Here is a 24,362-nt window from a genome sequence, read left to right on the forward strand (position 1 = left end):
TCGGGACATTACACATCTATTTCCACGTATATATGACGTCAGTAGAAAGACGAATTCACATGCTTTATTGTCCCTAAAAGGTAAAATCTGCACAAATAAATAAATCAATAGAAATTATTTCTTAGTATTAACTCGAGATTCTCTATAACATCTGTATAGAGTACAGAGACGTCTTGCCTAGCTGGACGTAACACGGGAAGAAAAGCTCAGAAAATCTGCTGCTTTCAAATGCTCTTTGTAAATCTCCCCTTTGTGGGTTTGAATTTTAAAGCAGGTCCATTTGTTGGTTTTTTTTTCCTTAAATAAAACTTGTTACTATACCTGGGCTGCCGTGGAGGTCAGAAATCTATTTGTACATTACCGTGTCGATATAACTATCAAAGCACAGTATATTTAAAAAATGAAATTGCCCTAATCTTTGGTTTGAAACAAAGTAGAGCCTCACCTATCTTGCATTTTTAAAAAAAGAAAAAACTCAACACCTCTGTAGACTGGGTGCTTTTTTCGACACGTTTAGCCGATAGCTACAACGATGCGTGAGTTGATCTGTGTGCCTCGCATCAATAAAGACTGCGGAGCCATTCGCTCAGCACATGAAGGCATCATATGACCCGGTGCACTTCTCAGCAGGCGGCGACTTCAACGGTACCGCTGAAGTTAAGAGAGTGACAATGTGTAGAAAAGCGGTGTGAGCCGGTAACGTTTGTGCTGTTTGCGCTGCTCCGAAGAATAAGTGACATAAGTTTTATCTAGAAGGACTGGTTTATATCGGATAGCGGATTTAAATGCTCTACAATCATCATGACAAGTAAACAGGAGGCTAAATCAGGATTTTAAAAACACCTAGAAGGTAACTCGGCTCAGAACATCAGGGAAGTTAACGTTTTAACTGTAGCTAACTGACGTCGCCAGTTCGTTACATTTTTAGGTTGTTTAGTAAAAGACACTGTCTATACTGTAACTTTACCGGGTTGGCTTAAACACCACTGAAAACCTAAAAGCTTCGAATTCAGATCAGTTTCCGAGCTATTTCACTTTACAAAGGACTAACTTTCGCCTGGTTCGCATTAAGAGGATTTCCACTTTAACCGAAGTAAACAGTGGGCATTACCATACCGGTACCAAGGTGAGTAAGCTATCAATACTGAACAATGTACCGTAGCATTAGCTGTTAAATGACGCCGTAACACGTAATCGATTGTATGTAATGTCACCGAAGTTGTGTCTTCAGAAATTAATGTTGTCATGACGAACTGCCATAGGTTAATTAGTAATTACTACTAATTACTCATGGTTTGATATTGAACCGGTGGAGCTTTGAATTAAAGCTGGAGTTATAAAAAGAGAACAAGTTACATGTTCTTGTTATCTAGTTAATGACTAGCTTATGTCATACTCCTACTTTCCAGGTACAGTAGCTTTACTGAAGGTTTGAGGTAAGGTGTGCTTGCAGGAGGAAATGAATAAGTAATTTACTGTTTGCAGAGCAGAACAGGGACATGCGGAACAAGAACAAAGGCAGGCTACATTGATTGACATACCTCCCCCCTTTTTTGACAGGTATTTTCTACTGCTCTGGTAGGATTCAGTGTAATTAGATTCTTCAGAAAGCTTCACACACCACTCCCATTTAGGGTCCAGACTTGTTTTGTTGTGTTTTGCTTGGTTAACTAGTCACTCCCTAAACATACTGCACAGAGGCTCTTAATTGATCATGTTTTCATTACAGGAGCTGAATGGCCTCTGTTGTAGCAGTGAAAACTGAGAAGCGGCCTGCAGTGGATTCTCAGGATGCAGACTCCAATGCTAAAAAGCCCAGGTAAGCTCAGATGCTGCTTTAGAGCCAGCTGCACGCTATGACTATAACTAATTCATCAACAGGGCTGATTAAAATCTTTTCTTTTCTTTTTTTTTTGAGTTCCTAATTTTTGCGGGCCCTACATAAAAGGTATGGTTTAGTGTCCGACTGCATGTTAGTGGGCTTGAAAATAGTTTGTTTAACCTTCATGCTGTCGGAAGGATTTGGGAAGTACCATCTTGGGAACCATCGTCACTCAATCTCTGCCTACCCCAAAGGAAACTGCTGCCCAGTCTGAAGACTAAGCGAGCCCCCGAGCTTGTCCTGGTGATTGGTACGGGGGTAAGCTCTGCAGTGGCCCCTCAGGTCCCTGCTCTCCGCTCCTGGAAGGGCCTCATCCAGGCCTTGCTCGATGCAGCCAATGACTTTGACCTACTGGAGGAAGAGGAAAATCGGCGGTTCCAGAAGCACATGCAGGAAGACAAGAATTTGGTGCATGTGGCCCATGACCTCATTCAGAAACTTTCCCCGGTAAGCCTGCTTGAGCCTTTCCTCTTCGGCTTTCTTTCCTACACCTCCCTGTTGCATGCACACTAACACATGTTAGACAGACTGGCAGCTTAGTGTGCTTTCCCCAGCTGGAGACATTTTGTTTCAGCTTCTGTGGCTTGACACAAGAGATCATAAGAGGTTAAAACCTCTATAGCCTATAACATAAGGTTTAATGTGGATTGTTGTTTTTTTTAAAAAACCCCACAAAAGTCAATACAGGCAAACATTTATTCAGTCATTTTGAAATTATTTGCATATGTAATAGAACAAGCTATGTTCACTGCCTCCAGGTGCTTTATATTGGAACAGTTTTGACTTTTAAAATGTTTAGTTAAGTAGTGCCAGTTTGGAAGTGCATCCATGTTTTTTTTATTTTGACTTTTGATTTGTTCCCGTTTTTAATGTTAGCAATAACTTCTGTGTCAGAATGCAGAAATGAAAGCAGAAGTTTGACTTGATATATGAAACTTCTGGATTAATACTAGAGGGGTATATGCCACGTTAGAATAAAGGAAATCTCACAGGTGACGGGAAGGTAGAGAGTAAAGGATACAAATGTATCTGCAACAAGCTAATATGCTGTTTAAAAGGGAAAAAGCCCCACAGCTTACAATCATTTCTAAATACAAACATTATATATGTTATATACAAAAAGAGAGTAGGATAAAGATAAAAGCATATAAATAAGATTCAGAAATGCTGCTGCAGTATCTCCAGTATAACATGGGTGTCTTGCACATCTGTCACACTCCACACACCATTTATGTTTTGGAGCAAACCACACTTTCTTCATTGAAAGTCTTTCTTTGTTTAACAGCTCAATGTCAAACCACATTCTGCACATAATGCAACTGCTTCTTAGTAAGAGCCTGAATGTTAAACTGAACTTCCAGCAGCCCAGACCGGTCGCCCTTGTAAAAAAATATTTTGCTAGCAAGGCTACAAATTAAAAAAAATGTGACAAGATCTTCCCTGACCTGTTGAGTGGGAAGTATTTTCCTTTCAAAATTGCTTTGAGTAGAAAAGAATCAGTCCATTTACCCTTTACAGTGATGACTGATGAAAGCATAATATTTTGAGATATGTAAAACATCAAAGGTAAATATCATAGGTTAATAACACCTGAAATGTTATGATGAGCCAATCAAGGTTACCCAAGCTGTCAGGAATTCCCTTTACCTGACCACCTAATCATAACAGTAACCTTACGAGCTTTCACAGGCTCAGTGACACACTGCACAGAAGAGGTGTGGTACTGCCAGAATGCAGTGATGTCCTGACAAAAATGACACAGTCTAAGTGCATGTTCTATATGTGTTTATCTCTGAAAAGGGTGTGGCAGTTAAGATAAAGGAGAGGAGGCTGAAGATAAAGGTGAATTCATCTGTTTGAGGAGGACTGAGACTCAGCTGGAGCTCAGGATTTATCCAAAGTAGAGTCACATTATTCTAAATTATTCAACCGTATAAACCTGACATTTGTGTGTAACCGCCAGCGTGTACTATGTGTAGAAGAACACAAAACATTTACAGTCAGATCCTGAGCCCTCTTGTGTGTTTTTGAAGACGGTTACTGTGCCATGTGTCTAAATGCAGCGCATTGCTATCATTTTTTCCCACAGGCTGTGTGAGGCTGCAGGTGAGAAAACAATGTTTAGTTTATTTATTTTTTTAACCAAACCACGGCTCGCTGGACTCATTAGTTTGCTAGATTGATAGATTTACATGTGACTCAGTTCTCTTACTATTGAACCAGTCTGCTCTGGAGCTGGGCTGGCAGATGGAAGACTTAATACCGTTTGCCTCCTGTGTTAGTCATGTTTCATCGCACCTTTGACATTGATAAAACACGCTTTGTTTCAGCCCTCAGCCTGTTGTAACAAAGGGAACAAACAGCGCTTTTATGGCTTTATCCATCGTGTTTATTTCAATCCACAGTCGTGCAGACACCAGCCCACTCCCGTTGGCCACAGACACAGCCGGGTCTAACATGCTGAGGAAAAAAAACAAGCATAGAATAATGTGAACCAGCAGTCCCCCACTCCCACCCCCACAGCCCAGATTTCACATTCAAGCAGAGTTAAAGTCTAGTGCAAGCACACAGTAATGTATAGTCTGTATGAGTGTTAAATGCCTATAGGCATTTAATTCACAAAAACCTATGTGCAAATACTTCTCTTGGTGAAGAGAAGCACACATGCTAGCACTAGAGCTAGGTAGATGTACACTGTAGTTTTACTCTGCTCTGGGCTAACAGAGCAACTGCTGTACAGTGCTTTAGACAGAACTCAGCAGCTGTGTAATAGTGTCAGAGACCTCCAATAACATAAGACAGAGACAGTTTAACCCACTTTCATGGATTTGTGTATTCGTAGGGTGGCTGCGGTCTGTAATGGGGGTAATCCAAAGTTAAAACCTAAAGAGACTGTCTAGGCCTGAAACCCTTGGCAGTGAAGAGGCTAATTACAAGTGTGCTGACCAAAGGTTTGGCTCAATTCAGGGAAGACGTGTAATTTTGATAGTTGTTTAGACCATAATCTGAGATGTTTAATCTTCAATTTGTATTGCAATGACTACTTAAAACAAATCATAGTATTTTGTAAAAAAAAAATTTTCCACTGAACTCTCTCTTACTGTGCTCCTGAAAAATTAAAGTGTGAGTGTTTTTGTTTGTAAAGCTGCTAAGTGCATTATAAAAAATTAGGATTAGAATTACAAGACAGAGTTGGTCTCGAGTGCTTTAGTTGGTTATTACGTAAGTCCTGACCAGAGACAGGCCAAGGACACGGCGGTCAGGATGGGTGCTGTAGACGCTGGATGTGGATAATGAGTTTCTTCCTGTGGAAAGGACTCCTGCTGTTTAGCCCATTAGAGCTGTAATCTGTGAGAGTCCGCGGAGTATTTCCTTGTCCTAGGATCACAGTGGTCAGTGCATTTCTGAATTGTCTTTTAGCTATTCTTAGCAGCCCAGTTCCCCCACCTCCACCTTTTTTTTTTTTTAAACTAAAAGCTTCACCAGGTGAGGATGAGGTTTAAGTCATAGTCTGTAATCTCTAAATAGACTTAAGCGAAGTCTATTAGTTACTAGAAGAAGTAAGTGAATGTGCCTTAGACAGTTTTTTCCAGCTATCTCATTCTTCAGCGCCACCTAAGTTTCACTTAAATTATCGTGAAGGGCTGTGCCAAGGAGAGGCATTTTAACGACAAGTTTAAATCCTTTGTTATGCCTGAATCACATGGCTGCATTAGTAAGGTGCGCTCAAGTTTGGTCTAAAATGCTCATTTAGCAGTTGCAACTAGACACAGGTCTCCAAACCTACTACATCTTGAAGTAAAAGCCCCAACTGGGCAAAAAACTATCCACTAATAACAACGTGCTTTTCCTTTTTCTTTCTTTTTAAACAGAGAACAGGTAATGTAAGGTCCACGTTCTTCAAGGACTGCCTGTACGAAGTGTTTGATGATTTGGAGTGTAAGATGGAGCACGCAGGGAAACACTTACTGCGGTCAGTGCTGCAGTTAATGGAGAGCGGCGCACTCGTTCTCACTACCAACTTCGACAACCTGCTGGAAATTTATGCAGCCCATCAGGGCACCAAGCTGGAGTCTTTGGACCTGACAGATGAGAAGAAGGTAAATATTACTTGAAATGTGATTGATTGATCTTTCTTGCTGCAATAGATGCCGTCAGCTGTTTGGGGGTTTTTTGTCTTTTTTTTTTTTTTTTCTCAAATGAGGGCAAAGGTCCCCAACATCATGTGATACCACGAGCACTTTGGAAGGTTTGTAGGTATGACTCCCTAAAATTCAGACAAAATAAATGACAAATTAAAATCTTGCTTAAACTTTGCCCCGAGCACTGTCTTGTGCTCTGGTTACATTTATGACACCGGCTTCCACTGAAGTTCCCCGTTGGCCGGTTTAGGAGAAAAAATAAACGAGGCTTTTGACCTGAAAGAGCCCTTTCTGTCAGGCAGGTGGAGGAAAGTTTAACTTCCATTTTTAATCATTGAACAATATTTGATTTTTGGCTTTAAAGTGGGCTGAAGAGGAAGCACATGTTTTTCTAGTACAAAACGTTTCTTTTAAGTACCAAATAAGTTTTCTGCAAATTCTCAGCTGCCCATCATTTATGTCCCAGCACATTTAAACTTAGCTGAGTGGTTTCTTAAAGAGAACACAAGTTTGCCAGAGTGAGCAGAGATTTCTGAGAGACCCGTTACTTTGCCTCTCAGTCCTGGTATTTATGCCTCATCTCCATCAGGGCGAATATCCTCTCACTGCTGCTCAGTGATTGCGCTCCATTCCCAGCCAGAACAGGATTTTGTGCAATGGACTGTTAAGTGTGCACTCGTGTGTGCTTGTGTGTCTAGGTGCTGGAGTGGGCTCAGGAGAAACGGAGGTTAAGTGTTCTGCATATCCACGGTGTTTACACCAACCCCAGTGGTATCGTACTGCACCCTGCTGGCTATCAGAATGTATTGAGGAACACTGAGGTTATGGTAGGCACTAACGTTCACTGCTTTCTGCCCCCTTTTTGGCTTAAGATGTAAACATTTATATGTGTACATCTTAATGATTTACAATTTTCCTCTGGACGTGCACTAGTTTATTTGAAAGGTTCTCCTGTGAATGAAATAATACAGCTTTATCACTGGGTGTTTTTTGCAGCGTGAGATTCAGAAGTTGTACGAGACCAAATCCTTTGTCTTTCTGGGCTGCGGCCGCACAGTAGACGACACAACCTTCCAGGCTCTGTTCTTGGAGGCGGTTAAACACAAGTCGGACCTCGAGCACTTCATGCTCGTGCGGCGAGAGGATGTGGGAGAGTTCAAGAAGCTGCGCGACAACATGCTTGACAAGGGCATCAAGGTCATCTCCTATGGAGACGAGTACGCTGACCTGCCTGAGTACTTTGAGAGGCTGGCCAATGAGATCTGCAACCGTGACGTGTCCACCAATGGCTGGGGTAAGCAGAATGAATTGGAACACATTAGCCTGCCTTTGAATGATCTGCATTAAAAGGGCCATCACATTTACAAATTTTTTTATTATTTTAGCACTGGGGCTCTATAAAAGAGCTTTCAGTTTATCACAAGATGAGAAATAAGGACAGGAAAGAGGTCATGGATGTTCTTTCTTTGTCAGTATCTATCAAAAATCTATCATAAATGTGGGCTCTTTGTGAAGCACTTTGTGATCTTTTTATCTAGAAAGGTGCTATACAAATAAAATTTTACTTGCTTACTCTTTGCACGTTGTCTCTTTTCAATGTGTATCCGCAGGATCCCCGTCGCAGAACGGAGAGGAACAGCAGATCGGTATTAACACACAGAAAAGCCTCCTTCAAGGTTAAGACTGAACTCGTCTCTTTGGCTCGGAGCTGCGGCCTCTCGCTAAAGACATTTTCAGACTAAACGTCCTGTTCAGAACTGTTTTCTGACTGTATGCTGGTAGAAAATCCAAGTCTGTCTTGAATTTTAGTTACAAAAAAAAAAAAAAAAAAAAATACTGGTATTTTTTTCCACAAACTGGTGTGGCAGTATTAACAATTGTCAGTGGCATCATTTCAGTAGATGTTCTTTGACTTTTTTTTAAGCTTTTCAGACAATTCCTTCCACTTCTTTTCAACCCCATACTCTTGACAGATGCATTTTCTTCCACAGCTTTACTCACAGATCAAGTCTGATTTTGTTGAATACATTTAGGAATCTATGGGGAACCTTAATTACATCATTATTTTTCAGATTCCCTTCTCATTCCGTTTTTAACTAAAAGGGAAAAAAGTTTGCCTGGCATCCCCTACTATACTGGATTTAAATGTTGCTGGAACATCCACTTTGTGGGAAGCATCCGGGTAACTGAATGGGATGTTCCCCTTTCAGTTCGACAGAAACACTACATGTGAATCCACAGTAGTTAAACATGCTGTTATGCTGAATTTTCAACATACAGTAAATACGCATTGAGCTTAATGCACAACCCCTGCTCTCGATTTTAAGTCTTGTGTGAATAGATTGAATCAGTCATGCTCATCCCACAACCTGGAAAACTTGATTTGCACACTGCTTGGTGGGGAAAGGGACGAGTTACTGTAACGACTGTCGTAAAAACGTACATTCAGATGTTTTCATATCAGAGCGGTTCCCGGCAGTAGCAACCTCTTTGCCACTCTTGTGCTAAAAATAAAGAAAAAAAAATAGTTCTTTAAAAGCCCCTTTTTGTACTTTTAATACTTGCATGTGTTTTCTGATGTAGTATTTATAATAATAAGCACCATTTTCAAAATAAAGCTTTTGGTATTCCATCTGTCCTTTCGTACATGCATCTCTAACACAAAGTACAACAAGCGCCACTTTAGAGGCTGTCATAGCATATAGCAGCTTTATTTAGAAACTTTTACATTCTCATAAATTATCTCAAATTTTCTTTATAGTTCTCATATTGCACTACCACATTTTAAAGGGGGGCCGAAATGTTTAAAACTTCAATTTTCTCTTACAAATGATGAATGAATCAGAGGGGGAAATAAGTCAAAGGGCCACAGAACTTTAATTGACCACTAAGAAGTGTAGTCTGACATCTATGGACACCTGTAAGAACAAGAAAAACCTAAACTTACAAATGGATTTCTGCTTTTCATCCACTATAAACTGGGGAATCAAAGTCTTCATGTTGTAATGGCAATGAATTAACTGTGTGTTATATAGGTGAGGAACTCTGGGAGATGACTTTTAAATCATAACTGTTAATTTGCTCAGGAAATCTTGATGCACTGCCCTGTCAACCTTGATTTTTCTATGCCGTGATTTTCTTCTTGTTGAACACAAAAAAAACATCTAACCTGATAAGTGCTGGTATTCACACCCACCCTATTGTAAATCATAAACTGTCTTCCCCACTAGACTAGTGGGGCTGCTTCTTCTTCTTCTGCAAAGCCATGAAATTAGTGGGTAAGTATCCACATTATTGAAGTGTTAACTGAGAAGACAGGAGACAGACAGGCACTGTGGTCACTAACCTTTCCTCAGGCACAGGCAGCTGCTGAAATGTCACATCCAGCAAACACGCACTACCCGACCTCATTTAGATGAAAGAAATCTGACTGACAAATGCCAGGTAGGGAGCTTTTTTCTTTTCCAAGCTTTTACTGTGTAAACCAGTAAACCGATAGCACAGCCTAGGTCCAGTCAGCAATTATATCATTTGAATGAGACTTCACCGTTTCGGAACACAAGCTGATCTGAGGTACTTTCTAAATTTGGCCCAAATGTTTAAAAATAATACAAAGGGAGGCTCCTCTGGCTTTGATGCAACACGTTCTGTCTTTTCAAATGCACACTTGTCCTTTTACTGGAAGAATAACATCCTGCGTGAGACATTTAGTTCATTCATTTGATTCCAAAAGCAGGGGGCGCAGGGCAGCAGCATGGAAACGTGGGCTATAGCGGGGCTGGAACATCTTGTGGCAGTGTGGCAAAGGCTTCTCTGCAATGATGAATAAACCAGAAGAACATGCGGCCAACTTAAGCCTTCATCAGGGCGCTGACCACAGCACGGGCGTTGAGGCTGCGCAGGTCATTGTAGGTCTGCCCCGTGCCCACAAACACAATAGGCTGGCCTGTGATGTAAGTCATGGAGATGGCAGCACCAACCTGTATAGAAGGAAGGATGACGAATGAGAAATAATGCAAATTATTCACAAGGCAGAAAGCAGCTGCAAACTAATTACCAAACTGCATTCAAATATTCTCTAAATCACAGAAATGAGATGGCCCCAATGGTAAAGTGATCAGAATAAAATACCTTGTCATCAATAGTGTCAAACTTGGTGAGAACAATTCCATCAATGAGGCGAGGCTTGTCAGACATGGAGTGGTCTGCCAGAGCCTGATTAAACTTCACCTATGGACATGAAGCAAAAGCAGAGTTGTTCAGGTACAAACTGCTGAGGAAAGAGTTCACATGTAAATCTCCAACCTAATGCTGTCTAGAGGCAGGGGTGTAACAAAACAGCAGCTTAATGCAATAGCACTGCCCTCTGCTGGACAATTGAATACATAGAATTTTTTTTTAACCTAACCAAGTTCTTTTTTAGTAGCGTTAGACACTGACTGAAAGCTCTAGCAGCTGATCGCATGACTCATACAGATATGAACTAACTGTTGTATTACTTCAAATTGAAAATGAACTAATTATTACATCTTATATGTACAAAAAAAATATTTCAACTTTCTGAGTGATCTTACCAGCTGATCAACTGCCTCGTTGCCCACCAGAGCCTCCCCAACAAACAGCACTAGGTCAGGCATGTTGACTGCTATAAGCTTGGCCAGCGCTGTCATTAGGGGGGCGTTGTCCTGCATACGTCCAGCAGTGTCCACCAGCACCACATCAAACGCCTGGTTGCGGGCTACAGGGATCAAAAGTGGAAAGGTGAACAAGTGATACTGAAATGGGTGCAATGCTAATATTAAAAGTGCCACATCCCTTCTTTACAGCTAAGGTACAACACACTGTGCTGTGTGGCATCAACCAGCAACCCCTTACTAATGCCACAGTAGATTTTTGTTTTTTTTTTACCATAGGCAATGGCCTCCATAGCAATTCCAGCAGCATCCTTCCCGTAACCTTTCTCATAAAGCTGGACTACAGGTCGTCCACCGTGCTTCTCGGGGGGATGCAGAGAGTTCAGGCGGCGCTGGTGAGTGCGGAGTTGCTCCACGGCACCAGCACGAAATGTGTCACAGGCTGCAATCAGCACAGTGAAACCATTCTCTATCAGCCAGAAGGAGATCTAGACCAAGGGAAAGGAAAGTTTACCTTTACAAGGACACGGTAAATTACTCAAATTACCAACAAGCAGAAAAATTTCAATGTCAATTCACCTTTGCCAGGTTGGTGGACTTTCCCACTCCATTGACACCACAAAATGTGATGACAAAAGGTCTTCGCTGGCTCTGTGCTTCCATGACATCTCTCAGAATATCCACTCTTCGCTTGGGTTGCAGGATCTGCACCAGTGAGTCTTGCAGGGCCTGCTTTACTGTTGAGGCCACAGCTACACACACACACACACACACACACACACACACACACACACACACACACACACACACACACACACACACACACACACACACACACACACACACACACACACACACACACACACACACACACACACACACACACACACACGGCGTTACCCATATGTGCTAGTGCACAACATCATTTACAGATGTAGTGTATTTAATATAATTACACCATAAAGTAACATAGTACCACAATTCATAATTACAATGAATAAAAGAAATGAATAAGTTGGAATTGCCAGTTAAGGCCAAGTATGTGAATCAAGTCAAGGGGGTCATACTGTTACAGCATTCATATCATCAGAGTTATTTTTTTAACAACAAGAGTTGCAGTTAATTGACTTTACTTATCAGTATGAGAGGCTCTGACATACACTTCATGTTTAAAATGGATTACTGTAATTTTATTACTCTTCCCAGCATGCGGACTGGTGCACTCAGAGGAAGAAGGAATATAAACATGATCCTTAAACCATACTATAAATTACAAATCAATACTTTGCTATGTATATAATGTGTACTTACTGGTGAATGTGCCCATGACTTTGCCCTCCAGTTTTTTGGCTACAGAGTCACACAGCTGGGAGGCAATGTCGGCTGCTACATTCTTTGCTGTGTGATCAGAAAGGAGGACAATGAATACCAGACAACGAATACCAGGCTATCATGCCTTCTGCAGCTGACTTCATACCGATCAGGTGGTCCTTCATCTTCTCCAACACTGGTTCCATATCCTCCCGGGTTAAACTCTTGGAGCCCACCAGGCCCTTCAGCATCCCAAACAAACCTCCACCCTTTTTGGAACTGAAAACGAAAGAAAGAAATGCACAAATTATAGTTTAGACAACATTAAAAATGTTATTCCTGATACTCTAAAACTAATATTTCATACCTTGGCTTGCTTGTTTCTCTGATGACCACTTCCTCATCCTCTTCCTCCATCTCCTCTTCATCACTGGACTCGTATTCCACAGACAGCAAGTCTCCCTTCATGGAGGCTGGCTGCATTTCCTGAAAAACAAACGAGGAACTAAGTATGTGGCATCTCGTCACTTATTTTAATCACATTAATCTAACTGCAGATGTCTTAGGGATCTAGGTGGTTAGATTAAAGACCACTAAATACCGGATCAAATTGTGCTTCCAGGTTCTGTTCGGCACCATTTGGAGAACCATTTCCATTCTTGTCGCTGTAGTCCAGATCCCTGGTGCTGCTGCCTCCATTGTTCCAAACACGATTTTGTTTCCCCTTTGGCTTCTGAGGCTTTGGCGACTTACTGTGAGAACGAGATCAGAATAAAAAAAAAAAAAAAAAAAATGAGTGTCTCAACATGCTTTGCACACGAGGAGGAAAGAAAATAATCAATTATCATCATCAAACCATGGCTCTAACACAACACAGCAGACAGTCACACACACAAGTAACACTTAATATAAGTTTTGGGGAAAAGAAAAATGAATGAATTTTAAATAATAAGGAAACAATTAAAAATAATAAACTTGGGATTCAGGACAGATTGATAATGACATCAAGATGTGTCTTTAAAACACACATCGCTCTTGGCCTGCTCTCTCTTTTACATGGAAGTATCAGCTGCTTTACCTGGGTTTTTCAGAAGCTCCTGGCCTGTGCTTACGGAAGAATTCCTCTCTGTTCTTTTGCAAGATCTCCTCAGCAGTCAGGCTCTGGTTACCATTCTCCACCATCTTCTGGCCAGAGGCTGAGGCCTTGTCTTGATCCCCTTTGGCAGGCTGAGCTGCAGGAGCTGGAAAGGATTAGAGTGAACTGAGTTTGAAATCACGTTACCCTTACCCATTTAGAGTTTGCTTTTTATAACCGAAAGAGAGCACTTACCCTCCTTTTTGGCATTTTTATTCTTCTTGCCACCCTGTTCCTTGCCTTTGTCCCCACCCTTTGTCTCAATCATTGACTTCACAGTTTTTTGAGATTTCCCAGATTGCTCAAAGGTCCGCATCCCGGCAGGGCCTCGAGCTTTACTGCTCTCCTCCGCCACACTTTTGATAAACAATTAATATATGTCAACATAGGTAATAACAAAAAGAAACTGTCAGGGATGCATCTTTCACTTTTTCTAAGTTAATAAAACAAACATACAACAAAACTATTAAATCTCACAGCTTTTTGATCATATTTCTTATGTGGCATGTAAAACAAATATTTACAAACATATTTTGGCCATTATCAAGACAGACTTGAGTTTGATTGCTGCTAAAATAAAATTTGAATTGGCTTTATGTTCCCAAACATAAAGCAAAGGAGTTCAAGTATTTATGAGGGATGGAAAGATAGAGTGCAAGTTGGGCAGATAGTTTGATGCAGCCTCAGCAGTAACGCGGGCAAGTACGCAAACGTCCAAGTGGACCCTCATGTTAGCCATCTGATGACGAAAACTGTGTCAGTGGGACCCAAGCGAACTCTAGCAGACTTGTGGAAAGTATAATCCCTGCCTATAGGGTGAAAAAGAGTGACAAGCTGTGACATCTGCAGGGGTCTCAGAGTAGAGCTGCTGCTGCTCCTGCATGTTAAAAGCTGCTGAGATGATTCAGGCATCTGGTTAGGATCTCGCCTGGGCGCCTCCCTTTGGTGGTTTTCTGGGCATGGAAGGAGACTCTAAGGTAGACTCAGAACCCGCTGGAGAGATTTATATCTTGTGCAATCGCCCAAGAACTGAAAAGTGTGGCTGGGAAGAATCACATCTGGAATGCCCTGCTTACCCTGCTGCCACCACAATCTGAATTTGGATTACCGGAAGACAATGAATGAATTGGCTTTATATTACTAATAACATTATTTGCACATTTCCATGCCTACCTACAGACATTGGCCTGTGTGTTGTTTGGTACCTAAGTGTTTATTATGGAAATTATTTTGTTTCTTTACCTGAGAAGCACTTTGAAGTCATTCTCAAACTCAAAGCTGTTGTTGAGCAGCTTTAAAGCTCCCTTCTGCTCCAGCTCATTCTTATAGCGATCCCTAAAGCGAAGCTGGACGTCATTTATAAACTTGTCCACATATGTCAGCGTCAGGATCTTTTGAAAACCCACCTAGAGATGCACAGGTGAAACGAGAAAAAGGTAATGATCATAAACACATATAAAACACAAACACCTATCCCCACCTGATTTTTTTTTTTTTAATTCATTCAATACTTATATGAACGACTTACCACAAAAATCAACTCAAACTCGTTGTCGAGCTTGTATTTAAGACTCAAGCCCCCATGACTAAACGAACTGTTCCCACTTCGCTCCTGAAAAAAAAAAGAACATCAACAGCATGTAAACGGGAGCTTTTGCTACTGCAGCTATCGCTGTGTGTGTTTTCAACCACCTAAATTACGTCACTATAGCACAGGAAATATTAAACTTATATATGAATGAGTGGTATGCGGGGGGGCACACAGCCCAGAAGAAGCTTATTTAGTTGATCGCTACGCCATAAGCTAGTGCTAGCATGAGCTACCCGCTAGTGCTAGCATTAGCTGGCCCCTTGTTACAGAGAGCTGGATAAAAAGACAACAGCCACAAGCAGCTAGCCGTGAGGCTCACCTGAAGGATCACCGAGCGGATCAAAGCGTTGACCGGCCCCGTGAAGGATTCAGTGACACCGGCTCCCTGAAAACACCACAACACTATCCCCCCTTTGCTGAAGATGGTGAAGAAGTCTAGCATCTTCTAAGCACGTACCTGGTTTAAATAAAAACACAGACAGATATGTGGATAAAAGCGAAAGAGAGCCCTGGGTTTATAAAATACAGTGTCGTTTTAACGGCTCCTGCCTGCCATTCAGAACACGAACTCTTACCGGATAATACTTAAACTGATAATAAATGCCCCAGGAGTGAAACCCACTACCAGTGAAAAAACTGTTTTAGACACGTCAGAGGCACGATCAGGAAGTGATGTTGACTTCCGGCATTTTTTTTTTTGCTGAGGTTTGCGCTTGCGCAGTGTTCATTTCAATGAACCGGTAGTGTTTTCCTGTCTATTTTACCAGTACCAATGCCAATATTTTTACCAGTTACCTGTAAAAATAATTTGTATTGGGCCTGTCTCTTTAGGTCAACTTCTGTTGTTTAAATGTGTTATAGGCTATAAAAATAACTAAATAAATACATTAATGAATAAATTAATACATGATTTATTCATTAATGTGATTTTTATCATAATAATAATAATAATAATAATAATAAAAAGGACACGTTGAGATATATTTTTTCATTCCCAAAATATAATTTATCTAAAGCAATTAAGTGGGTTATATACTAAACTTAGAGGTTACAAACAACATAACACTAGCGTCAATCCCATACCAACGACAGCACTGGTATAATACCAGCGATCCACCCATCTCTTATGTATCTGGGGGGATGTTCTCTGGAGCAAAGTGGAATGAAAGCCAGTAGAAGCAAGACAGATTACATGTCCGAATGAGAATGAGGCGAGTGTAACTGTGAAGCTGTAGGAATAGAGGTACTGAAGGCAGATGAGTTCTAATTCCTGGGGTCAACCATCTAAAACAACAGACAGTGCATAAGAGAGGTCAAGAAAAGTACAGGAAATGTGGAATGGGTGGAGACAAGTGTCAGTGGAGATTTGTGGCAAGAGGATTTCAGCAAGCGAGGAAAGTAAAGGTTTGTAAATTGGAAGTGAGACCTGCTATGATGTATGGTTTGGAGATGGGGGTACTGACAAAAAGTTGATGTTAAGACTTTCATTGGGCGTGACCAGGGCGGACAGGATTAGAAATGAGTTCATCAGAGGAACAGCTCAGGCTGGAAGCTTTGGAGACAATGTGAAAAAAAGCTAGGCTGAGGTAGTTTGGACATATACAGAGATAGTGGAGGTAAGAGCTGAAATGGAGGCAGATGAACCAACCTGCCATTTATTAAAAATGTAATAAAAACAAGCATATATATATATATATATATATATCAGAATCAGAATCAGAATACTTTATTGATCCCTGGGGGAAATTATTTTTTGTTACAGTGCTCCATTTTAAACCAACATTAAGACAAGACAGACAATACGCTAACTAAGAATAGTACAATATATACATATATATACATACATACATACATAAGTCACTTATAAATAAATATTTGGAAAAGAAACATGTGTAGTTGTAGCAGCAAACAGTGTGTTAAGTGGATGCGTTGTACAGGGAGATGGCCACAGGCAGGAATGATTTCCTGTGTCGTTCAGTGGTGCTTTTCGGTAATCTCAGTCTCTCACTGAACGAGCTCCTGTGACTGACCAACATGTCATGGAGTGGGTGGGAGGTGTTATCCAACATTGTCTTTATCTTGGACAGCATCCGCCTCTCCGACACCACCTTGAGGGAGTCCAGCTCCATCCCCACAACATTGCTGGCCTTACGGATCAGTTTATTAAGTCTGTTGGCATCTGCGACCCTCAGCCTGCTCCCCCAGAATGCAACAGCATAGAGGATCGCACTGGCCACCACAGACTCATAGAAAATCCTCAGCATTTTCTGGCAGATGTTGAAGGACCTCAGTCGCCTCAAAAAATAGAGACGACTCTGGCCCTTCCTGTAAAGTGCTGTGGTGTTTTTAGCCCAGTCCAGTTTATTGTCAATGTGTACTCCAAGGTATTTATAGTCCTCCACAATGTCAACACTGACCCCCTGGATTGAAACAGGGGTCAAGTGTTTCCTGGTCTTCCTGAAGTCCACGATCAGTTCCTTGGTCTTTGCCACGTTGAGCTGCAGATGATTCTGCTCACACCACGTGACAAAGGAGTCGACCACAGCCCGGTACTCTGTCTCATCATCCCTGCTGATGCATCCAACCACCGCAGAGTCATCAGAAAACTTCTGAAGATGGCAGGTCTCTGTGCAGTGGCTGAAGTCTGTGGTGTAGAGGGTGAAGAGGAAGGGGGAGAGGACAGTCCCCTGTGGTGCCCCTGTATATATATATATATATAAATATAAAAATTCCCTGCTCACCCCCTTCAAGCTCAGGTCCTCTATCAGAGGCCTGGGAGCTTGAGGGTCCTGCGCAGTATCTTAGCTGTTCCTAGGACTGCGCTCTTCTGGACAGAGATCCCCGTATAATTGGTCTAATCCCTGCCTATAGGGTGAAAAAGAGTGACAAGCTGTGACATCTGCATGTCTCTCTCTCTCTCTCTCTCTCTCTCTCTCTCTATATATATATATATATATATATATATATATATATATATATATATATATATATTAGGGGTGCAACGATACACAAAATTCACGGTTCGGTTCGGTTCGATACTTTGGTGTCACGGTTCGATATTTTTTCGATACAAAAAAATGTTCATGCATTTTTAATTTGTCATTTATTAAAATTATAAATATATATTTTAACTCAAAAGTACAGTTTTTAAATTTAACCCTAACCCTTGTGCGTGTTTTTTATTTTGACAGCGAATGCGCACCTGCGGACCACTTATGTGCAGCCCTGGTTATTTAGCTCATCATATTGCAGCCACAGAAATTCTTTTGTCCATGAAACCATAAAGCTGCACTTTCTTTTTGCCTTATAGTCTGATTTGTCATAACTTCTCCGTTTTGTGGTAAGCTTTTCTTTGGCTGTCACTTCTTCACCCTGACCTGTCTTATTTGGCTCAGCAGAACTGAAATGCTTTTACACGCACTCACATAAGCTCAGCGATTCTCTGCGCGATCAACCTCTCACATGTGTAAGCTGCGGGAGATTTCACTTGTCATGTTTGCATAGTAAGCTAACGATTAATAAGACGATGTCAGAGGAATTGGTGCACAAATTATCATCACTCACAGATCAGTGCTGTCGCTCTCTATACACAGTTCACACGATTGCAAAGTGAAAGCAAAAAAACAAGCGCAAATTCAAACGTGACTTCAATATGTCACATATTGACAGTGGCTCACCGATGCCAATGACATAATTACCCAGCTACATTTCCGAAAGAATGCAAAAGCATTGACATATATTTTTCCTTCCTACAATAGCCCGACGGGCAGGGAAGAGATAGATTTTGGTAGCCCGACTGAAAAAATCGCTAGCTCCGGGACGTCGGGCTAGCGATATTGCAAGCCCTGTATCTGATTGAGGAATCACTCATCTTTGGAAAAGAGAGTTTATTACAGAGAAATGTCTCTTTCCAAAATAAAAGCTATACTATCCGCTTCTTCTGGGCTATATTCTCAGCAGCATAAGGAGAATCATGTGCTAACAGCTGTCTAAATGACTCGGCTAAAGTTAGTAGCATGCTTGCTTTTTTTTGTCTGCTTCCACTTGTCTTTGCACTAGGATGATGTCGGCGTAAATGTGCAGTCATATTCGTTGTGTTCCCGCTAGTGCTTTCAGGTTAATCTCGTTGAAATGACCTTAACGCCACAACACGGCAAATCTCCGTTAACGAGCTACCGCCGATCGCTCCGTGCATGGGGCTAGACGGCCAACACCTGAACGAGCTAACTGCGCTAACACACTAGTTCACACCAATGTAATTGAGCATTGCATGGCACATCCAACATACTGTTTTACTTTAGTCCATGACTCGCTTACCTTCAGGGTCATACGTCACATGAAAACCAAAATAATTCCAAACGCCAGATCTGAATGAGGGTCAATTTGCCTGTTGCAAGGAGAGCTTAACTTCTGTCTCGCTAGCTTGCCCTGTGCTCTTCCTTCTGACTATGCTGTCTGTGTTGAGCGCTCAGTGAATCTGCGCTCGACAGTGCAGCCTAGGCGGAGTAGTCGAACACAGATTCACTGAGCGCTCCACACAGACAGCATCGTCAGAAGGAAAATTGATAAAATAAATTACAAATGTTGTATTGTTCGATACATATGCGTACCGAACCGAAAGCACTGTATCGAACGGTTCAATATCGATATGAATATCGTTGCACCCCTAATATATATATATAATATATATATACATATATATATATATGAACAACTGATGGTACAGACAAGCAGACATACGACAAAAAGAGAAACAAAAAAAGTAAATATGAAACCACCAAGAGGAAACAGCTGGGTTAAGTTAACCAGCAAAAATTCCCCTACAGTTCCCTGAGTACTCAGTATAAGCTACTACCTAAAGAGAAATTTCAGGTAAATAATTGTGTTATTTGATAGTAATAATATAGGCCGAAGACAGGACAATTAAAATCTAAGCTAATCTAAGTCCAATTAAAGAAAAAGTCCTCAAATTAAGGTCCAGAAGTATTATTGTTTTATAATATTTTCGGTTATTACAAAGTAACACATAATTCAATATAATATATATTGAGGTAGCCTAATAGTTGTATCAGTGTCTGTATGTAGTCAAACAACAGGCTCTCAAATAAAAGAAAAAACATTCAGTTAAATAATACTTTGCACTATGCTTATTATTTCACCATGAACTCGAGAATTCTATAATAATAGAATAATAATAAAATTGAACAATGTTCTTTTACATTCAAAATTAAAATAAATGAGCTTTTGTCATAAAAAATGTTTCATTTAAAAAGGGAAAGAGAAGTTTCTTCATCTTCTTTATCCTCAGTCACATCAAGAATTATTAAGAACAGCTTTTACCGACCGCTTTTCTCTCTCTGTTGCTTTTACTTTTGTCTTTGGACTTCTGCGTTTCATCTCCTCTCAGACTTCTCTGTTTGCACACACACGTGTTCGCAGGGTTGCACTGAAGAAACTAAATGATTGGCTGAGTAGCTTCATGTGTGATGAGTTACAATGCACGTGATTGGTCTGTATGTTTCCTATGTGCATACATGTAGTACTACAAACTGTACTGTAAATATACAAGAAAACTGTTTCTCTACAGGTTCTAGGGCCTAGGAAATTATATGCTGTTGATGGCGATAGAAATTAAACCTTCACCCATTTCCCAGTTTAACACAGTGTAGTAAAAATACTAAATAGACAAGATAGTGCTGGCTCATCCTTTTTATCTGTCTTTCTTCTCCTTATTCTTTATCTCTTCTATCTATCAGTGTGGGTGTTTGTGAGATACCAACACTTGTGATTCAGTCCATCACACTACTTTTTTTTTTTGGCCTTACCTGTTTTCGCTGTTTCCAGATTCCTGGATCTCCTGATGTGCATAACTAATAAAGAGAGTTTTATCTGTGGAGATAAATTTTCTGGATTTGGAAAAATTGTGAGTAATACAAAATTTTTGCTGATTTTCACATTAGGTGTGAACTTGACCAGATTTCAACAAAAATTAAATCAGGTGGAACTGTTATTGGTATCTACCATCAAAGAAAAAAAAAGAAAATAATGAAAATAATGGATGCTAGACTGCTAACAGACAGACAGAACTGATTACAAACTCCATTTCCAGGGGAGATTAACCAAACCAAAGCAACTATTTTACTGACTGAAACTCTGAAACATGTATAGATGTGTAATGATGAGTTACTTTGCTTTTTAAAATCTTTAAAATCTTTTTTCTTTTTAGTTTTTACTGGCTAGCTATTACCATATTTTTTCAGTTACTTTAAATGATTAGAGAATTCATGTTCTGGGACTTGAGACAACCCAAAAATGCCAATATCCTTAAAGTGTAACAAAAGGTGGCATAGCAGAAGGGAAAAAAGTGTGAAAGCTCATGCCTCTGAGGGGCAAAAAAGTACATGGTATCATTTTGCAGTGGTTGCTATGCGGGCAGATGCACGAAACCCGCCCACCTCTGGTGCACTCATATGGACCCTGCTACTCAAATTTTAATAGACCAATTATACTGAAATTTTCCCACACTTCAAAAATGCTGAAATGTGGGAAAAGCCCAAATGAGGGTTCCCCCCCCACCACAATTAACATAGTACAGGACTTTTTTTCATAAATAACGTGTGTGTGTTGGGGGGGGGGGGGGGGGGGGGGCGGTTGAGGCTTACTGTCACCCCAAACTTCCTCTTGTTTAAATATATAACAGTGGTTTTATTAACTTCCTTCATGGTGAAGCTGGAAATGCAAACCATAGTAACACATGGATTACAGAAATAGATTTGTGGACATGGTTAGGCCTATTAACATTTCCCACCTTGTCTTCATGCTTCCCACTTCATTTTGTTCTTTATGAGATCAGTTTTTTCTATCATATTGTTTAAAAAAAAGCAAAATATTTTTTTTTGACAAATGTCAGTTTACAGCGATGAATAAGGTGATCAGTGAAGTCTGACAGTTTTTGCATTTGAAATTCGACTGCACATGCTGAGACATCCCTTCCAGCAGTCTCTAACTTCCTCATTTTATGGTGATATCAGTGACTTTCTCTTTGCTGCTATTGTGTGAGTTAGCTTTTCGGCTACAGCCTCGGGTTGCGATGTTTTTAAAGAGTGGAGAAATTGGATTTTTAGAAGCTCCCACCGATGGAATTCAACACTATCTATTTATCTATCACTATCTATATCTATTTGTCAGAAGTACTTTGGATACAATTTGAACAACCATGACGACCTCAGCAACATGCACGGTAAGTAAAAAGTTCTGGTCACTTCTTTCAGTGTAAATCTGATCAGAATCCTTTTGAGGATTTGTTTGTGCACGTGTGACAAAAATATCTACTGTTATTCACACGATTTTTCATAAGTTGTGTGGAATGTCAGGAAATCTTTATACTTAAAAAGAAAAACAAATCGACCTTAAAATCTTTTTGTTTCCTTTAGGTTGGTTCCAGAAACTCTTGAAATCGAGAGGATCTTTATCAAAGCAACACAATAAAGAAGCCACAAAAGGTTCAGTGTCTTCTGTTAGTGGTGCATTAACATCATCCTCATCTACATTACCATCGTGCTCTTCGTCGTCGCTGTCATCATCACCCGGGGGGACCCCCTCGAAACCACGGCAGCTGCCTACTGTTCTCAGTTGTGAGTTGAGATGGAAAAGAAAGTATGACCTATTTGTTTGTCACAGCAGCGCCCAAAGTGACATTGAAGAGGCCACACGCCTGGTCTCCTTCCTTGAGGATTCGCCCCGCAGCCTCAGATGCTTTCTGTGGCAGAGGGACGCCTGTCCAGGAGGTGCAGTTTGCACCGAGTTTTGTCAGGCAGTGGAGAACAGTCACTTACGAGCTCTGCTTATCACTCCTAATTTTGTTCAGGATGATTGGTGTAATTATATGATGCACCAGGTACTGACAGAGGGACCCATGTCCAATAGGATGATTCCTCTGCTTCACAGCCTGTCCCACTCTCAGTACCCTAAGGAGCTGAAGTTCTACTACTACATTGACCTGAGCAGGAACCCCATCCAAGCCTATACGCTTGTCAACAGGACGGTACTCCAGTGTAAGTAATGAGAAGAGAGTGATATGAACACGAGCTGAGATCAGTCATGCCATGTTTAAAATGATATTTGTTTAAATCAGCTGGGAATCACAGACTGATTTAACACATCACAAATCAAAGTGATGTGCTGTGATAAACTCCTCATCCTGATTCTCATACTTAAATGTTTCAGATCATCAAATATTAGATAAAGATAATCCAAATTAATAGAAAATACAATTCTTAAGTGATTCTGTCATTTATCAAAGGTACAGCGATGACCTTTTCTAGGTTATTATTTAGAAAAAATGTTCTCCTCATAAATATATATTGATTAGTGTTTGACTACAGCTTCTAAAAGATTGATGCGTTTTCATAAACTTCAAATGAATTTATTTAAAATGCACAGGAGCGTGCTCAAGTTTGTGGAAGCCTTCATGTTTGTTTTACCCAACACTTTACTTGTAAATCTTCTTTTATATCCAACTAGCAAAAAAAGAGAAAAGAAATAAAAGGGTCATCTGCATGAATCAGTTCTCTGGGTGAGATAATATCTTTAAAAACATTCCTTTGTTCTTTCTTCAGACCTGGAGGACCTGGTTAAAAAAGAGGTGACTCATAATTTCCAGATGAGTGGCTCTAGCAGTGGATTAGATGGAGCAGACAGCTCAAAAGAAGACAAGCTGATGTCCCAGCACAGCCCTGCTGGGACTGCTATTCCACTGGAAGTGATGCGAAAGAGCCATAAACACTTTAGTGGCATTTCCTGTGATCATCAGCAGCAGCAATTAAAGAATATGACGCAGGAAGGGAGAAACTTAGCTACTGACTGACCTCCGTTATAGTGTTCCTTTTATCACAGCGTGCGGTTATTGCTTTTTTAACACTGGATATGTGGCAGAACAATAAAAATGATCAGCATGGGAATTCAATTTTCCTGTCACAGCTTGTGAACTATAGTGTGAGTGCGCAAGATATTTAAATGTAAACATTAAAGGCGTTTGTGTTTGTAGTCTCAGCTTTGTAATGAGAGGAGGTTGTCTTTTCCACTAGGTGGTGTATTCTACTGCAAATTCCAACAATAGAGAGTACCAGTGAGGAAACATGAATGGGTCATATCATGAGGTCTGTGTGTGGGTTGTGTATGAGAAAGGGAAATACCCACCCATTACAAACTGCTGACAGTGGTATGACATTTGAACTGGGCTTCGAGTGATAACACAGGGAATGTAATTCCTTTTTAGGAAAAAAAAAACACACTTCTTTCTTCATTTTAAATTAAATATTTCTTTAGACTTATCATCTTTTGCTGTTAGTATTTCTGCCAACCTGCCAACCATTGTTTCTTGTTTGGAATTGCAGTGCATGGGTGTATTTGAACGTGTGTTGTCCAGACTGTATCTTCCTGACACTTGGACAGTGTCAGACAGCACCAGGTCCGGTCCAACTATAACTAATGAATAAATAGTTGAAACAAAGTCTGATCAAGTTGAAAATTTGTTGTGAACCCCTATCGTCCTTCCAAGGGAGCTTTCACTTCTCCTTGGCAGACTTCACTATTCATTAAGCATAGTAACAAACAACAGGTTTTAGATAGCTGACATTAAGTTTAGTCCACTCATCGTGGAATATGA

The 24,362-nt window shown here is 40.6% G+C and overlaps 3 protein-coding genes across 3 annotated transcripts; 2 read left to right on the forward strand and 1 right to left on the reverse strand.

Moving 5' to 3' along the window:
• The first annotated feature begins 601 nt into the window (after positions 1–601).
• Positions 602–7,872, forward strand: fam118b (family with sequence similarity 118 member B). The gene is made up of 7 exons (XM_080888316.1): positions 602–1,126; positions 1,730–1,819; positions 2,077–2,329; positions 5,755–5,982; positions 6,723–6,851; positions 7,021–7,318; positions 7,635–7,872. Exons 2-7 carry the CDS (start codon positions 1,737–1,739, stop codon positions 7,703–7,705), a joined length of 1,062 nt encoding a protein of 353 aa, XP_080744442.1. The 5' UTR covers positions 602–1,126; positions 1,730–1,736; the 3' UTR covers positions 7,706–7,872.
• srpra (SRP receptor subunit alpha) lies at positions 7,838–15,381 on the reverse strand. The gene is made up of 15 exons (XM_080888315.1): positions 15,271–15,381; positions 15,015–15,152; positions 14,633–14,716; positions 14,347–14,510; positions 13,300–13,460; positions 13,048–13,210; positions 12,571–12,721; positions 12,337–12,455; positions 12,136–12,248; positions 11,970–12,056; positions 11,238–11,410; positions 10,933–11,146; positions 10,599–10,762; positions 10,156–10,254; positions 7,838–10,004 (listed from the first exon to the last, which is right to left on the reverse strand). The coding sequence occupies exons 2-15, from the start codon at positions 15,135–15,137 to the stop codon at positions 9,876–9,878; spliced, it is 1,944 nt and encodes a 647-aa protein (XP_080744441.1). The 5' UTR covers positions 15,138–15,152; positions 15,271–15,381; the 3' UTR covers positions 7,838–9,875.
• A 6,547-nt stretch (positions 15,382–21,928) lies between these two features.
• tirap (toll-interleukin 1 receptor (TIR) domain containing adaptor protein) lies at positions 21,929–23,561 on the forward strand (the record flags this gene model as incomplete). Its single annotated transcript, XM_080889854.1, has 3 exons — positions 21,929–21,935; positions 22,129–22,749; positions 23,314–23,561. 3 exons carry the CDS (start codon positions 21,929–21,931, stop codon positions 23,559–23,561), a joined length of 876 nt encoding a protein of 291 aa, XP_080745980.1.
• Between the last annotated feature and the right edge of the window lie 801 nt (positions 23,562–24,362).

Source organism: Rhamphochromis sp. 'chilingali', assembly GCF_963969265.1.
Source record: "Rhamphochromis sp. 'chilingali' genome assembly, chromosome: 8".
Lineage (NCBI taxonomy): Eukaryota > Metazoa > Chordata > Actinopteri > Cichliformes > Cichlidae > Rhamphochromis > Rhamphochromis sp. 'chilingali'.